Here is a 16,463-nt window from a genome sequence, read left to right as displayed (position 1 = left end):
TTTTTTTCCTCTATTGTGTTGTGAGAAACCCTGGGTATGTTGCTCTGACTGGACTTTCAGAATGGTTCCATCAGTCCATGAAAGCTCTGGGTAATCCCTGTTTTCAACCATGCATGAAAATACCCATTGACCTCATATGAGGAAGACAAGCCCATAACTGAGATCTGTGTAGGGCTTAGCCCTTAATGATTTGCAGTTCCCTTGGTATTAAATAGTCCCTGTTAGTTCTGCCAGTCATTTCTGCATCCCTGGTAATGACCAAAGGTTTGTGTCCCATGTCAGTGGGTCCCACAGCTCAATGGGCACCTCTCCTGGGGGAGAGGATGAGATTTCAGGCCTGACTCTCCTCTCAGTGAGGAGGAGAATCTGAACAGGGAAGGTCTGCTTGGGATTTTCAAGAGGATTGTTATTTGGTGAGTGTTGTGTGTGTGTGAACCAAGTGTATCCCTCATGTAAGCCAGGTTGTAAGCCTGGGAAGTTCTACTTGCAGGGAGTTCTGGTGGCCCAGTTTTCACCTCTGCTCTCAGAGTTTTCCTGGGCAGAGCATTTATGAAAAATCCTTGGGTCTGTGAGAAGAGTGTTTCAGAACTTCTTCCCAAGCTGTGCTTCATGTTTCAGCACTGATCAGTGGGAGCTGGTTCTGCCCATCTGGTATTTACAGCCCATTTTTAGAGCTTCCTTAAGCTCAGATGTTGCTGGTGAGCACTGGGCTTCTTGCCATATTCATTTGTGTTTTCTCTAAACCCCATGGAATTCAAGAACAATGAAGTCATCAAAGATCCTCAGTCTTGGTTTGTTGCCCTCCTGTGGGCCCTGCTAAACTGTTGACTTCCCAGTATTGTTGGTCTGGTCTCATTTTCCCTTTCTTCTTGACTTTCAGGAGCAGATAGTCCAACCTGTAGCAATGGAGTCATGTCCACAAAAAGCAAACAGAGTCACAGTAAATACCCAACACTGAGTTCATCATCTTCATCTTCCTCCTCCTCCTCCCCCTCCTCAGTGAACTACTCTGAGTCCAATTCTACAGATTCTACCAAATCCCAGCAGCACAGTAGTACGAGTAACCAAGAAACCAGGTATATTTTTTTATTTCTCTGTAGATGCCTGAAGAGAGTGAGATGGTGGGAGAGGACTCAGTCTGAGGAGCCACAAGGGCACCTGTCCTTGGAACAGAATAACTCTTCATATCTGCTGGCTCCCTGTTATTTCCAGTAGACACGAGCCCGTTCCAGTGCCCGTGCTCTGTCTCAGTCTTGGTGGCTCATCAGGAATATGATGATGCTCTTGTTTCAGACACCAAACTGTCCCATCAAAGGGGTGTCAGCAGAGCCCACCAGGGCAGTTGGCACAGAAACTGTCCCACTGAGCCCATTGTTGTTCCTTCTGCCTCAGCCAGTTGGTCACTGCAGCTCGAGCCATTGCTGGGCTGGTGTGTTGCTCTCCTGAGTGTTCTTCTGAGTGCTGGGCTCTTCTCCCATGTGAATAAGGACAGGACCAGAGGAAGTGGCCTGAAGTTGCAGCAGGGGAGGTTTAAATTGGATACTAGAAAGGATTTCTTTACTGAAAGAGTGGGCAGGATGGAACAGCTGCCCAGGGAGGTGGTGGAGTCACCATCCTTGCATGTATTCAAGAAACGTGTAGATGAGGAACTTCAGGGCAAGCTCTAGTGGCTGAGGTTGTAGGTTGTGGGTTTTTTTGGGGTGGAGTTTTTTGGGGGTTTTTTGGTTGTTTTTTCTTCATGGTTGGACACAGTGATCTCAGATGTCCTTTCCAACCATGACTATTCTGTGATTCTTGGGCCACCTCCATCTGTTTCCAGATGAGCTTCTGAATTGACAGTGGTTTGTTTCACCCTTGAGACAGCAGGTCAGGTTCAGGAAGCCTCCTCCTCCCAGGAGAGGGGTTAGTTCATTTACTGGTTGGTGGAACATCTTGAACTCTGTTGAGGAGAGCCCTGGGACAGGCTGTCCAGGGAGGTGGTGGAGTCTCTTTTGGAGTCTCCTTCTCTGGAGACTTTCAGAACCCACTTGTGTGTGTTCCTGTGGGTTCTACTGCAGGTGACCCTGCTCTAGCAGGGGGTTGGACTGAATTATCTCCAGAGGTCCTTCCCAACCCCACCACTCTGTGACCCTGTGAGAACTGAGCCTCCTTTGGGCTCATTTTCCAGGTTGGTGTTGCTGGGCTGCCCGAGGCCCTGCTGGAGCAGAGATGTCCTGGTGATTAAGAGAACTTGCTAATTGCAGCTGGCAATTACCTTCTAAGCACAGTGTTGAGCAGAGTTTGCAGGACAGTTTGTAGCCTCTATCATGACCCCTGGAGAGCCAGACACCTCCTACCTGAGGGAGAAACACTCCCCTTGCCAAATCATTTGATAATGCTGGGTTTAGGATTCTTTTTTTAATGTAGAGCCCAAGTCCCATAAGATTTTCTCATAATTTCAGTTAATCAGCAATTAATCAGCAGTTAATCAGCAATTAATCAGCAGTCTCATTCAGCCTGTTCTCTTCACCATTCAAGCCTGGAGCCCTTGCACTGATGTCCCTTTTTGCAAGGGTTGGTGCCAAGATTTTCCTCCTCTTGAGGATGTTCTGTTTGGGTCTGACTGTGCTTGCTGACCCCAGGCCCTGCTTCCTGAAGGGAAAATGAGAAGCCCCCACACCTGGAATTCTGACAGGCACTTTCAGGACAAAAACCTGTTTCATCAGTTGCCTTCAGAAGCCTGCAAGAACTTTTGGGAATCTGCATTAGACCATCTGGTTCTCCTGATGTCCTGCTGGCGCCTTTCCTGGCTTACTGGCTGTTAATGGGCTCTTCCTTTCCTCCCTGTCTTACTTAGACATCTGACCTTTCTTTCCTCCTTCCACCTCAGTGACAGTGAGATGGAGATGGAGGCTGAGCACTACCCCAATGGAGTCCTGGAGAATTCATCCACCAGGATCATGAATGGCACCTACAAACATGAAGAGATCCTGCAGACGGATGAATCCAGCATGGGTAGGTCCTCAGAGGCAGGAGGGGTGAAGGGAAATAGAAGGAGCTGGGATCAGAGGTTGAAATTGTGATCGGATCCGAGGAAAAAACATGTCCTTTGGGTTTCTTTCCTCACTCAGTGAAGGAAGTTCTCGAGATGCCTGTTTCACAGGGAAGATGAATCTGTCCTGGAACTAAAGCTGGGTCTGGTTTGTCACAGCCTTGCAGCAGAGCTGGTGATGTTGTGGAGCAGGGAAAGCAGCAGGAGGCAAAGGTCTGTTCAGTGTTGGTCGTGGATTCCAGCTCAGAGCAGCCCTGAGATTCAAGTTAAACATGAGGAGAAACTTCTTCACTCTGAGGGTGACAGAGCCCTGGGACAGGCTGCCCAGAGAGGTGGTGGAGTCTCCTTCTCTGGAGACATTCCAAACCCACCTGGATGTGTTCCTGTGGGATCTACTGTAGGTGGTCCTGCTCTAACATGGGGGTTGGACTAGGTGATCTCCAGAGGTCCCTTCCAACCCCCACCACTGTGACACTTCTCCAGCAGAGGACCTGCACTGAGCTGGGCTGTCTGGGGCCTGGCTGTGGTGTCCTCAGCACAGCTGGAACTGTCTCTTTGGTGGGTGCTTTAGCTGGGAGAGAGGGGATGAGTTAGCTACACTACTTCTGAAGCTCAGTGTTCCTCCAGTACCAGTGGCTGTTGTGGCCACCTCATACTGGGGAGATGGTGTTGGCATCTCTGCATTTTTTTTTGAGTCCAGGGTTTGTTTAAGCGGGGGTCTCCATGTGGGCTGTGTCACACAGGGAAAGGTAATGCAGCCCCAGTCACATGTTCCTTCTCAGAACACTTGGTTTGTAGGTGTTCCTCAAGCATTAAACAAACCAAGGTCAAATTTCCCTGTACCTACCAGGGGCTGTGAAAAAACCCACTATTGAAGGGATCAGAAGAAGCTCTTATTGGGATAAACTCAGAGCTTGGAGCAGCTCCCTGCTCCAGAGGGGAAGGAGTTCATGGGGAGCATGGAACCTCCCTTGGCATGGTCAGCAGGTCAAGGGAGGAGATTCTTCTCCCCTGCTCTGCTCTGGTGAGAGCCCACCTGGAGAACTGTGCACAGCTCTGGAGCCTCCAACACAAGAAGGACATGGAGTTCCTGGAGAAAGTCCAGAGGAGGCCACGGAGGTGATCCAAGGGTTGGAGCAGCTCTGCTCTGGAGACAGGCTGGGAGAGTTGGGGTGTTCAGCCTGGAGAAGAGAAGGCTCCAGGGAGACCTTAGAGCAGCTTCCAGTGCCTGAAGGGGCTCCAGGAAAGCTGGGGAGGGACTTGGGACAAGGGCAGGCAGGGAGAGGACAAGGGGGAAGGGATGAAAACTGGAAGAGGGAGATTGAGGTGAGACATGAGGAGGGAATTGTGGAGTGTGAGGGTGGTGAGAGCCTGGCCCAGGTTGCCAGGGAAGCTGTGGCTGCCCCATCCCTGGCAGTGTTGAAGGGCAGGTTGGATGGGGCTTGGAGCAGCCTGGGCTGGTGGGAGGTGTCCCTGCCCATGCAGGGAGTTGGGACTGGATGATCTTTGAGGTCCCTTCCAACCCAAACCAGTCTGGGGTTCCATGACATGGAGTGGGCAGTGGGACGAATGAGAGATGGTGGTAACTTCTCCACTGCCTTTCCCCTAGAAGACAGCTGTCCCCAGAGGCAGCTCTGTGGGGGGAACCACGCAGCCACCGAGAGGATGATCCAGTTTGGGCGGGAGCTGCAGGTGCTGAGCGAGCAGCTCTGCCGGGAGTACGGGAAGAACACGGTGCACAAAAAGATGCTGCAGGTGAGGCTGGGCCTGGTGGTGCCTCACAGCAGCTCCGGGGGCCTGGGCTGGGCTGGAGGGTCTGTTGCAGAGCTCGGGGTGGTCCCACTTTAGCAGCTGGTGAGGAAGAAGGGACCTACGTGGGGATCAACACTCGGTGACCGCAGAGCTCTGGGCACAGGGGACACATGTACAGCCCTGCCTGCCCTTGCTTGTCTTCTCCCCAGGTTCTCTCTGCCCAACTCTCCATGTGGGCTCCCCTGCCACGAGGGGCCACCCTCTTTAACCCCCTGTCTTGGTGGCCCCGTGTGGTCCTTGCTGCCTTGCAGAAAAGGGCCATTTCTTTCCAGCAGGTGGCACCTGCCACCTCTCTGGGCACAGGGGACACATGTACAGCCCTGCCTGCCCTTGCTTGTCTTCTCCCCAGGTTCTCTCTGCCCAACTCTCCATGTGGGCTCCCCTGCCACGAGGGGCCACCCTCTTTAACCCCCTGTCTTGGTGGCCCCGTGTGGTCCTTGCTGCCTTGCAGAAAAGGGCCATTTCTTTCCAGCAGGTGGCACCTGCCACCTCAGCACTGGCAGGAGCAGCCTCAGCTGAGGACTTGGGGTGTCCCACCATGTTTGCAGCCATACCTGACCTCATGGTGCCTTCTCCTCTCTCCCACAGGATGCATTTAGCTTGTTAGCTTACTCAGACCCTTGGAACTGCCCCGTCGGTCAGCAGCTGGACCCCATCCAGAGGGAACCTGTGTGTGCTGCTCTTAATAGTGCTATTTTGGGTAAGACTTGGTTCCCAGGTGAGCTCTGCCCACTGGATGGACCTGCTCTTGGGGGCTGTCTGGTGCCAGGAGAGCCCATGGGCCTTAGAGTTCAGAAATGTTGAGCTTTTGCCTCTTCCTGTTGCTGGACCCTGAGGGGGCAGGGATGCAGGCAGGAGGGCACAGATCCACCTGGGCTGATGGCTCCATTCCTGGCATCTGTCAGTGCTGCTTCCAAGGATTCTTCTTGGGCTTTTCCTCCCCTGCTTACTGAGGAGGCCAAGGTCTCTTTGCTGCATTTCCTGCCCCTCTTCCCTCTTGCTCTAAACCCTCCTCAGTCACTTTGCTGGCCTGTGTTCCTTCGATGTTCCTGGATGTGTTCAAGGGCAGGTTGGATGGGGTTTTGAGCAACCTGGTCTAGTGGAAAGTGTCCCTGCCCATATCAGGTGGGGTGGAACTAGATGATCTTTAAGGTCCCTTTCCAACCTAAACTCTTCTATGGTTCTGTGATTACCAGGGCTCTTTTCCATGCTGTTGGGTTGCCAGAGTTTTGTCGTGGCAGGGAAGGCAGTTGCTGTGTTCACAGAATCACAGACTCACCAAGGCTGGAAAAGACCTTTAAGATCCTCAAGTCCAGCCTATGACCTGACACCACCACATCTCCAGACCATGGCACCAAGTGCCACATCCAGCCTTTCCTTGGACACCTCCAGGGATGGTGCCTCCACCACTTCCCTGGGCAGTCCATCCCAATGTCTAATCACCCTCCATGAGGAAGTGCTTCCTGATATCCAACCTAAACCTCCCCTGGAGCAGCTTCAGGCCAGGCCCTCTCATCCTGTCACTGGTTGCCTGGGACAAGAGCCCAACCCCACCTGAGCACAACCTCCCTTCAGGTAGATGTAGAGAGTGAGAAGGTCCCCCCTGAGTCTCTCCTCCAGCTGTTGCAGCAAGAGAAGTGAAGCAGGTTTCCATAGTGTTGGTTCTGAAGTAGAGAGGGGCCATAAATCCAGTTACCTTGGAGCTCATGGTGGACATGCAGGGTTGAACGGGTCTGTCTTCCCCTGGAGTGTTGCCTCTGCATCTCCCATCATGTGCTGTGCCTGCTGGGGCCCAGAGAACCTGGTCAGACATGGAACCAGAGCTGTGGTTCAGGGCTCAGGGCCCAGCCCTGTTGCTCTGTCCCTTCTGGTTTTAACTGCGCTGAGAAGACCCTGCTCCTTGCAGATCTGGTTCTAGACTGGTTTGCTTCAGCTGTTAAGACAGCTGCCTTTTTGCTGAGGAGCTTTGCTCTTTCTGTCAGCAGGAGGGATCATGGTTGGATCCAGGTGTGAGTAGTCCCTCCTCTGTGTCCTCTCTAGTCCCCAGAGCTGAATGTCTAAGCCTGCTCTTCCATTTTCCCTGGACAAGCACATTCCTTGGCCCAGCTACTTGTTGTTGTTTACTCTCCTGTCCTGGACCTGGTTCATCCTCACATTGAGTGTGTCAGAAAGAGATGTAGAATCATAGAATGATGGGAGATTTAGAGATCATTAATTTAAAGATGATCTACTGGGGAAAGGAACAGCTTGATGGACCAACCCATGAGGACTCCTGTTCTGTCTGAGTACAGGAGCAGAAATTCCATGGTGTGGGAGAGAGGGTCCCTTCAGGGTCCCTTCCCCTGACAGTCAGCATGGGTGGGTGTCCAGCAGGGTGGCTCAGTTCTAGATGTTGTTTATCCAGTGTATGAGGAGGATGGACAAGGTACTGAGAGGTGTCACCAGAGAGATGTGAAGGATGGTGTCTGGATGAGCTTCATCACACAGGTTACAGGACACCTTGTCTGGCTCTGCTGAGGGTTCCCTCTTGTGCATATAGGAAATGTGGAGCTGGGAGGTGATCAGTGAGTGAGTTTGTCCAAGGCTTGGACTAGTGTGTAGACATGCACAGGTGGTGGAGATGGAGAGGTTGCTTCTCACTTGGTGCCAGTTTCTCCTGCCTTGACCTCCCATGCTCTGATCTCTCATGCTTTGAGGGTTTTCTGGCAGACACTGAGAGAGAAGTTCCATCCACTGCCTTTGTCATGCACTGCCCACCACAACAGTACTTGCTCAAAGGCCCTGGTGAGCAGTGGCCCCTTGTGGGACCTGTCCTGGGTAGCAGGGGGTGTGGAGGAGCAGTGATGCTCAGGAGTAACCTCCATCCAGAGCCAGGGATGCTGGGCTTGGTGCCCAGGAGGGACCGAGAGGGACCCGCGCGTGGGGGAGGCGGCGCGGCCGGGACGGCCTTGCTGAGCAGCTCCCTCTGTTTGTCACCACAGAATCTCAGAACCTGCCAAAGCAGCCCCCGTTGATGCTTGCCCTGGGCCAGGCCTCGGAGTGTCTGCGGCTCATGGCTCGTGTGGGCTTGGGCTCCTGCTCCTTTGCCAGAGTAGACGACTATTTGCACTGACCAGCAGAGCCGGACGGAGCTGACGTCCTCCAGGGCTGCCCTTCAGATCACCTCCATCGTGAGTGTGTTCCCTGTGCCTTTAGAAAGGAAAACACCTGGACTCAGGGTCAGAAGAGAGTGTCTCATTTCCTGCCGTTCAATCTCTGCACCACCAGGTGACCCAGCTCTGGCCATGGGAAGTGCAGGCAGTGGCTCTGGACATGTCCCACGTCTCCAGATGAGCTGCACCCCTGCCTCCCATTCCCTTTCCAGATGCACCCCAGCTCTTTCTGCTACTTGTCCCAGCAGGGACCAGCCCCAGCCCTCCCTTCCACTCTGACTCCAGCAAGACTGGTGGAGTTGGGGCCATTTAACACTGCCTTTGAGATGCCCATGTCTTCTGTTCCCAGCTGGCAAATAGCACACCAGAACTTTCTTCCTTATTGCTCTCTTCCCCAGTGTGCATCATTATTAAATGTGTCCTGATTACCCTGACTGGTGCCAGGTGCCACCTCCCAGCTGTGAGAGCTTTGGTCAGGGACATGCATCACCCCAGTCCCTTCCCCTTCCCTTTGCACAGCTACAAGCCACCTATGAGCTGGCAACGTGTGCCTGAAGCCCAGAAACCAGCTGTGTCCTGAGCTGCATCAAAAGCAATGTGGCCAGCAGGTCAAGGAAGGTGATTCTTCCCCTTTACTCTGCTCTCATAAGACCCCATCTGGAGAACTGTGTCTAGTTGTCTAGTTCTGGAGCCCCCAGCATAAGAAGGACATGGAGCAAGTCCAGAGGAGGCCACAGAGATGATGGGAGGGCTGGAGCAGCTCTGCTCTGGAGCCAGGCTGGGAGAGTTGGGGTGTTCAGCCTGGAGAAGAGAAGGCTCCAGGGAGACCTTAGAGCACCTTCCAGTGCCTGAAGGGGCTCCAGGAAAGCTGGGGAGGGACTTGGGACAAGGGCAGGGAGGGAGAGGACAAGGGGGAAGGGATGAAAACTGGAAGAGGGAGATTGAGGTGAGACATGAGGAGGGAATTGTGGAGTGTGAGGGTGGTGAGAGCCTGGCCCAGGTTGCCAGGGAAGCTGTGGCTGCCCCATCCCTGGCAGTGTTGAAGGGCAGGTTGGATGGGGCTTGGAGCAACCTGGGCTGGTGGGAGGTGTCCCTGCCCATGCAGGGAGTTGGGACTGGATGATCTTTGAGGTCCCTTCCAACCCAAACCAGTCTGGGGTTCCATGACATGGAGTGGGCAGTGGGACGAATGAGAGATGGTGGTAACTTCTCCACTGCCTTTCCCCTAGAAGACAGCTGTCCCCAGAGGCAGCTCTGTGGGGGGAACCACGCAGCCACCGAGAGGATGATCCAGTTTGGGCGGGAGCTGCAGGTGCTGAGCGAGCAGCTCTGCCGGGAGTACGGGAAGAACACGGTGCACAAAAAGATGCTGCAGGTGAGGCTGGGCCTGGTGGTGCCTCACAGCAGCTCCGGGGGCCTGGGCTGGGCTGGAGGGTCTGTTGCAGAGCTCGGGGTGGTCCCACTTTAGCAGCTGGTGAGGAAGAAGGGACCTACGTGGGGATCAACACTCGGTGACCGCAGAGCTCTGGGCACAGGGGACACATGTACAGCCCTGCCTGCCCTTGCTTGTCTTCTCCCCAGGTTCTCTCTGCCCAACTCTCCATGTGGGCTCCCCTGCCACGAGGGGCCACCCTCTTTAACCCCCTGTCTTGGTGGCCCCGTGTGGTCCTTGCTGCCTTGCAGAAAAGGGCCATTTCTTTCCAGCAGGTGGCACCTGCCACCTCAGCACTGGCAGGAGCTGCCCCAGCTGAGGACTTGGGGTGTCCCACCATGTTTGCAGCCATACCTGACCTCATGGTGCCTTCTCCTCTCTCCCACAGGATGCATTTAGCTTGTTAGCTTACTCAGACCCTTGGAACTGCCCCGTCGGTCAGCAGCTGGACCCCATCCAGAGGGAACCTGTGTGTGCTGCTCTTAATAGTGCTATTTTGGGTAAGACTTGGTTCCCAGGTGAGCTCTGCCCACTGGATGGACCTGCTCTTGGGGGCTGTCTGGTGCCAGGAGAGCCCATGGGCCTTAGAGTTCAGAAATGTTGAGCTTTTGCCTCTTCCTGTTGCTGGACCCTGAGGGGGCAGGGATGCAGGCAGGAGGGCACAGATCCACCTGGGCTGATGGCTCCATTCCTGGCATCTGTCAGTGCTGCTTCCAAGGATTCTTCTTGGGCTTTTCCTCCCCTGCTTACTGAGGAGGCCAAGGTCTCTTTGCTGCATTTCCTGCCCCTCTTCCCTCTTGCTCTAAACCCTCCTCAGTCACTTTGCTGGCCTGTGTTCCTTCGATGTTCCTGGATGTGTTCAAGGGCAGGTTGGATGGGGTTTTGAGCAACCTGGACTAGTGGAAAGTGTCCCTGCCCATATCAGGTGGGGTGGAACTAGATGATCTTTAAGGTCCCTTTCCAACCTAAACTCTTCTATGGTTCTGTGATTACCAGGGCTCTTTTCCATGCTGTTGGGTTGCCAGAGTTTTGTCGTGGCAGGGAAGGCAGTTGCTGTGTTCACAGAATCACAGACTCACCAAGGCTGGAAAAGACCTTTAAGATCCTCAAGTCCAGCCTATGACCTGACACCACCACATCTCCAGACCATGGCACCAAGTGCCACATCCAGCCTTTCCTTGGACACCTCCAGGGATGGTGCCTCCACCACTTCCCTGGGCAGTCCATCCCAATGTCTAATCACCCTCCATGAGGAAGTGCTTCCTGATATCCAACCTAAACCTCCCCTGGAGCAGCTTCAGGCCAGGCCCTCTCATCCTGTCACTGGTTGCCTGGGACAAGAGCCCAACCCCACCTGAGCACAACCTCCCTTCAGGTAGATGTAGAGAGTGAGAAGGTCCCCCCTGAGTCTCTCCTCCAGCTGTTGCAGCAAGAGAAGTGAAGCAGGTTTCCATAGTGTTGGTTCTGAAGTAGAGAGGGGCCATAAATCCAGTTACCTTGGAGCTCATGGTGGACATGCAGGGTTGAACGGGTCTGTCTTCCCCTGGAGTGTTGCCTCTGCATCTCCCATCATGTGCTGTGCCTGCTGGGGCCCAGAGAACCTGGTCAGACATGGAACCAGAGCTGTGGTTCAGGGCTCAGGGCCCAGCCCTGTTGCTCTGTCCCTTCTGGTTTTAACTGCGCTGAGAAGACCCTGCTCCTTGCAGATCTGGTTCTAGACTGGTTTGCTTCAGCTGTTAAGACAGCTGCCTTTTTGCTGAGGAGCTTTGCTCTTTCTGTCAGCAGGAGGGATCATGGTTGGATCCAGGTGTGAGTAGTCCCTCCTCTGTGTCCTCTCTAGTCCCCAGAGCTGAATGTCTAAGCCTGCTCTTCCATTTTCCCTGGACAAGCACATTCCTTGGCCCAGCTACTTGTTGTTGTTTACTCTCCTGTCCTGGACCTGGTTCATCCTCACATTGAGTGTGTCAGAAAGAGATGTAGAATCATAGAATGATGGGAGATTTAGAGATCATTAATTTAAAGATGATCTACTGGGGAAAGGAACAGCTTGATGGACCAACCCATGAGGACTCCTGTTCTGTCTGAGTACAGGAGCAGAAATTCCATGGTGTGGGAGAGAGGGTCCCTTCAGGGTCCCTTCCCCTGACAGTCAGCATGGGTGGGTGTCCAGCAGGGTGGCTCAGTTCTAGATGTTGTTTATCCAGTGTATGAGGAGGATGGACAAGGTACTGAGAGGTGTCACCAGAGAGATGTGAAGGATGGTGTCTGGATGAGCTTCATCACACAGGTTACAGGACACCTTGTCTGGCTCTGCTGAGGGTTCCCTCTTGTGCATATAGGAAATGTGGAGCTGGGAGGTGATCAGTGAGTGAGTTTGTCCAAGGCTTGGACTAGTGTGTAGACATGCACAGGTGGTGGAGATGGAGAGGTTGCTTCTCACTTGGTGCCAGTTTCTCCTGCCTTGACCTCCCATGCTCTGATCTCTCATGCTTTGAGGGTTTTCTGGCAGACACTGAGAGAGAAGTTCCATCCACTGCCTTTGTCATGCACTGCCCACCACAACAGTACTTGCTCAAAGGCCCTGGTGAGCAGTGGCCCCTTGTGGGACCTGTCCTGGGTAGCAGGGGGTGTGGAGGAGCAGTGATGCTCAGGAGTAACCTCCATCCAGAGCCAGGGATGCTGGGCTTGGTGCCCAGGAGGGACCGAGAGGGACCCGCGCGTGGGGGAGGCGGCGCGGCCGGGACGGCCTTGCTGAGCAGCTCCCTCTGTTTGCCCCCACAGAATCTCAGAACCTGCCAAAGCAGCCCCCGTTGATGCTTGCCCTGGGCCAGGCCTCGGAGTGTCTGCGGCTCATGGCTCGTGTGGGCTTGGGCTCCTGCTCCTTTGCCAGAGTAGACGACTATTTGCACTGACCACACACACACACACACACACACACACACACACACACACACACACACACACACACACACACACACACACACACACACACACACACACACACACACACACACACACACACACACACACACACACACACACACACACACACACACACACACACAGGCTGTCTGGGCAAGGACGTTGGCTGTTCCTGCCCCCAGGAACCACGGGCAGATCTTCCCTGTCTCCTGCCACGGCTCCAGCGACACTCGCCGTTCCTGCTGGTTGCTCCGACGTAGCCTCCGATGTAGGGATTTCTCTTGGCTTTGATTTGAGTTGTTTCTCATGGATCCACCAGTATTTGAGCTGGAGAGTTTTGCTGAGCTGGTTTCTGCTGATATACTTGAGGAAGCTCATCAAGTTGGTGACAGCTTGTTCTTTTCTTCCCTCCTCCCTCCATCGTGCACATGCAGCGTCATCTTCTGTGCTGGTTCCTTGAACTCTTCTCGCAGTGGCAGCTCAGAGGGATTTAATTTTTTTTTTTAAATTTATTTTATTTGAATCCTGTTTATTAAAAAGGTCTCTTCCACCTCCACAAAGTTACCGATGTATTTATTGCCCAAAGACACAGTCCCAGCCATCCACAGGAGACCTGGTGAGGTAGGTCCTGGCACGGGGAATCCGAGGAGATCGGTCCTTGGTGCCCACCTCTCAACGTGCCCGAGGCTCTCAAACCCTTGTCTGTGGGAGTGGGAAGAGCAGAAGACTTGACATGGCCTCTGGTGGTGGCTGCGCTGTAGAAGCATCTCATAGCCCTGGGAAATAAGTGAATCCAGCTGTGGCAGCAGCTGGAGGGACAGGGCTGGTGAACTCGAAGTCATCTCACACTGTGCTGGTGGCATCAGGTCACATCAGCCTGCAGGAACCACCTGTGGGTGCTGCTTTGTTGAGCTCTCAGGTTTTGTGGTCAATGCCCCTTTTTCTTCAAGGCTCTGTCACTCAGACCCAATCATACCAGTATTTACTGACCCCCCCATGACCCAGATCTTCTGAAATTTGTGAGGGCTTCTGAATTTTGCAAGTGTCTGGAGAACACTGGGCTGTGCTCCCCCTCCACGTGCCATGAGCAGGTGCTGGGTCAGGGTCAGTGCTACCTTGGGGAGGTCTCTTCTGGCCAGAAGGGAGCAGCCAAGTTTCCTGAAGGATTCTTCAGAAGCTTATTTTAGGTCCAGAAGCATCCAGGAGGATCCGTGGGTGAGTAACCTCCAAGGAGGATGGACCAGCATCCCTGCTGCTGTATGTGTCGGGAGGAGGGCCCTGAGTGCTGCCAGGCTTCTGCCTTTCAAACCCTCTGCCTGTTCCTCAACGTCCACGTTGATGTGGTGAGGCCCCATGTTTGCACCTTTGGCTGCCCCGTTGGGCCTCAGGGTCAGTCTGGCCACGTGAGAGGAGCTCAAGTTCTGCACCAAATGAGTTGTAGCTCAGTAGCTCTGGGGAGGACCCAGGGGAGCTCAGACCCAATGTGGATTTTATTGCTGGTTTGTGATTTTTTTCTCTTTTTTCTTATTTTTTGGAAGGGTTGGTGAAGATGAGCAGGTTGTATTAAAACTGGCCCTTAGAATGGAGATTGGCCTGGGCCTGGGCTTCAAGCTGAGGGAGAACTCGTGTGCCATTGAGGAAAGGAAGGTGATGGCCCAGAGTTTGAAGGACTTGCTGCATTTGCAGCCTGGATTTAGAATCATTAAGGTTGGGAAAGACCTCCAAGATCATCAAGTCATTCCCAGCTGGAATGCAAGGTCTGAACTCAAGGCAGAGCAGGGGTGCAGGTGGCCCCTGACCTGCAGAAGGCTGTGGCAGCACAGATGCAAGAGGGTGTTGGAGGTGGTTGGCAGAGCTGGTGGTGAAGGTTTTGAAGCAGGGTTGGAGCTCAGTGGTCTAGAAAACAGGCAGCAGGAGGTTTGGAGATGGAGGAGATGTTTTTATTCCATCAACTCGTGTAGAGAATTCACCTGGCACATCTGAGACTTCTCTTTCAGTTCTGAGGAGCAGCTCACGTGCCTGAAAGCTCCTCTTTGATTGACTTCCAGTTCTGCTGGTTGTCCTAGTGATGGATGTTACTCCAGCCTGCAGTCCTCTCACCTGTCTAGAGTATGTTCAGCCCAAGACACCTGCTAGAGGATGTGGTGGGTACTTGTGGGTTGGCTGCTTGTGGTGGCTGCTTGTGGGTACTTGGGTTGGACATCCTCTAGTAGGTTGCTCCAGCTTGCTTCTGCAGTTGGACATCTCCTTCATAGCAGCACCATCTTGTTCTCCTTCTGAGTTTTCTTTGATCCTTCTCTCCCTTCAAGCCAAGGCTCATTGCCATGTGTCCCCACTTGGTCACTCAGCAAAGCTGTCCTGACCATCCTAGAACTTTTTTGTTGTTTTGGTTTTCCTTTAACTACCAAAACACTCCCAAGAGTTGTTCCTGGAGACCTGGTTGTTCTGGTGCCAAGAAATGTGTGATCCTTGGGACCCTCCCTGTGGTAGAAACCATCTTGCTGTTATGTCAAGATTGGTGCTGAGAGGCCACACTCTTAATTGATTGGTTAATTATCTTAATGATGATTAATGTGCAGGGCTGAGTCACCCTTCCTGCTCCTGGTGCTTCATGCTCTCCAAGCAGTGGGACAAGGTTGAGGAGTTCTTCCCTTTTCACTTGACCCACTTCCTGACAGGCCTCCCAGCTGTAACCAACACCCAGTTTCTCACCAGCTTCTGGGCCTGATGTCTTCTTCCTGGTTTTGGGGGGAGGGCAGAGGCTTCTTTTGTTCACAAAAGCATCCTTGTGGTTTCACTCGTGGGTTCTACTGGTTGTGGTCAGGGCTTGGTGAGGGGAAGAGAAATCTGTTTGTGGTGTGTGGTGGAGCTACAGGCTTCAACCTGTCTCTGATTCCTAGAAGACATTTCTGGCTTGGTTCTCCCAGGTTGTTTTGCAAAGTCTCTTTGTCTCTGGGTGTCTCTGGCTGCTCCTTGGTGGTTCCTGTCAGCTGAGACTTGATAGAATCGTGCCCATTTTGAAAAAATGGAACAGAACTAAATTAAACAGAGGCCTTGACCTTGGGGTGTGGTTGCTCACCCAGCCAGGCCTTCACACACCTCACAAGTTCCTTTTCTGCAGGTGGTTTGGGATTTGTCACTCCAAGTGCCTCGTGCTTTGCTGGGAAACAGAGGAGCCAGGGACAGCTCAGCTGAGACTCTGCTTCACCTGGGCAGTCCCTCAGTGTCACTTCTCCCATGAGTCCTTCAGGAAAGCCATGGGAAGGGTTGTGTCACCTGGAGGAGAAGCTGCTGGCGAGGGTGACAAGGTCTCCCCTTCATCACAGGAGGTTGACATGTCAGTTGCTCTGCTGGGCTGACTTGAGAGCCTGGGGGAGGAGTGTCCAGACCACAGCAGACACTGCTCGCAGGGAACATTTCTCCACACAGCCCCAGGAGGAGCTTTCTGGCTGTGATGTGACATCCTTCCCAGGACGTGTGAAGTGCTGCCACAACTGAACCTCTTCCAGCTCTGCCCTGTCTGCCCACTCAGAGGGTCTCAGCTCTCCTCTCCTCAGCCCAGTGGCACCACCAGGGAGCTGTAAGAGGAGGCACCATCCAGCTGTGAGCTCTGGACACCAACCACCTGCCTTCCTCATTCCAGCCTGGCTGCAAGGGCCTCCCAGAAGGACAGCACTGCCCAGGGACCTGTGCTTTCAGGGCTGGTGGCCTGCAGCCCTGCACATCAGGGGCTTTGGTTTTGAGCCCAGTGCCCTGATAACATTGTGGGACCTCCAGGCCCAGAGCCTTGGTCCAAGTGACCTTCAGGGGTTCTGCAAAGAGTTTCATGGAGCTGAACTGCATCTCCAGGCTTTTCTCACCATGGACAAGGTTTGTGCTGTCCCCACAGGTGCTGAGTGAGGGCTGTCACAGAGAGTCACTGAATCATTTTGGTTAGAAAAGACCTTCAAGATCACCAAGTCCAACCCTTTACCCAGCCCTGCCAAGGCCACCAGTGCCCCATGTCCCTCAGCTCCACATCTACAGGGCTTGGAAACCCCTCCAGGGATGGGGACTCCCCCCTGGGCAGCCTGGGCCAGGGCCTGACAACACTCTGGAGGAAGAAGTTCCCAAG

General features: G+C 53.6%; 2 protein-coding genes across 2 annotated transcripts in view; both read left to right on the top strand.

Moving 5' to 3' along the window:
- Positions 1-7,955, top strand: part of LOC104397827 (ran-binding protein 10-like) — a 95,172-nt gene extending 87,217 nt beyond the window's left edge. The window contains exons 13-15 of the mRNA XM_010007839.1: positions 4,641-4,786; positions 5,432-5,543; positions 7,825-7,955. Coding sequence (XP_010006141.1) covers positions 4,641-4,786; positions 5,432-5,543; positions 7,825-7,955 — 389 coding nt within the window. The remainder of the gene's footprint in view (positions 1-4,640; positions 4,787-5,431; positions 5,544-7,824) is intronic.
- A 1,208-nt stretch (positions 7,956-9,163) lies between these two features.
- Positions 9,164-12,339, top strand: LOC104397826 (ran-binding protein 10-like). The gene is made up of 3 exons (XM_010007837.1): positions 9,164-9,370; positions 9,816-9,927; positions 12,209-12,339. The coding sequence occupies exons 1-3, from the start codon at positions 9,164-9,166 to the stop codon at positions 12,337-12,339; spliced, it is 450 nt and encodes a 149-aa protein (XP_010006139.1).
- The last annotated feature ends 4,124 nt before the right edge of the window (positions 12,340-16,463 follow it).

The sequence above is a fragment of the Chaetura pelagica genome, unplaced genomic scaffold (assembly GCF_000747805.2).
Source record: "Chaetura pelagica isolate M959 unplaced genomic scaffold, ChaPel_1.0 scaffold911, whole genome shotgun sequence".
NCBI lineage: Eukaryota > Metazoa > Chordata > Aves > Apodiformes > Apodidae > Chaetura > Chaetura pelagica.
The sequence above is the reverse complement of the archived record's forward strand: the minus strand, read 5'-3'. Positions and strand labels throughout refer to the sequence as shown.

Excerpts from the sequence above, each read along its gene's own strand:
- LOC104397826 (XM_010007837.1), top strand. The coding sequence starts at position 9,164 with ATGGAGTGGGCAGTGGGACGAATGAGAGATGGTGGTAACTTCTCCACT. Across the intron at positions 9,371-9,815 it reads TGCACAAAAAGATGCTGCAG|GATGCATTTAGCTTGTTAGC; the intron begins GTGAGGCTGGGC and ends TCTCTCCCACAG. Across the intron at positions 9,928-12,208 it reads TCTTAATAGTGCTATTTTGG|AATCTCAGAACCTGCCAAAG; the intron begins GTAAGACTTGGT and ends TTGCCCCCACAG.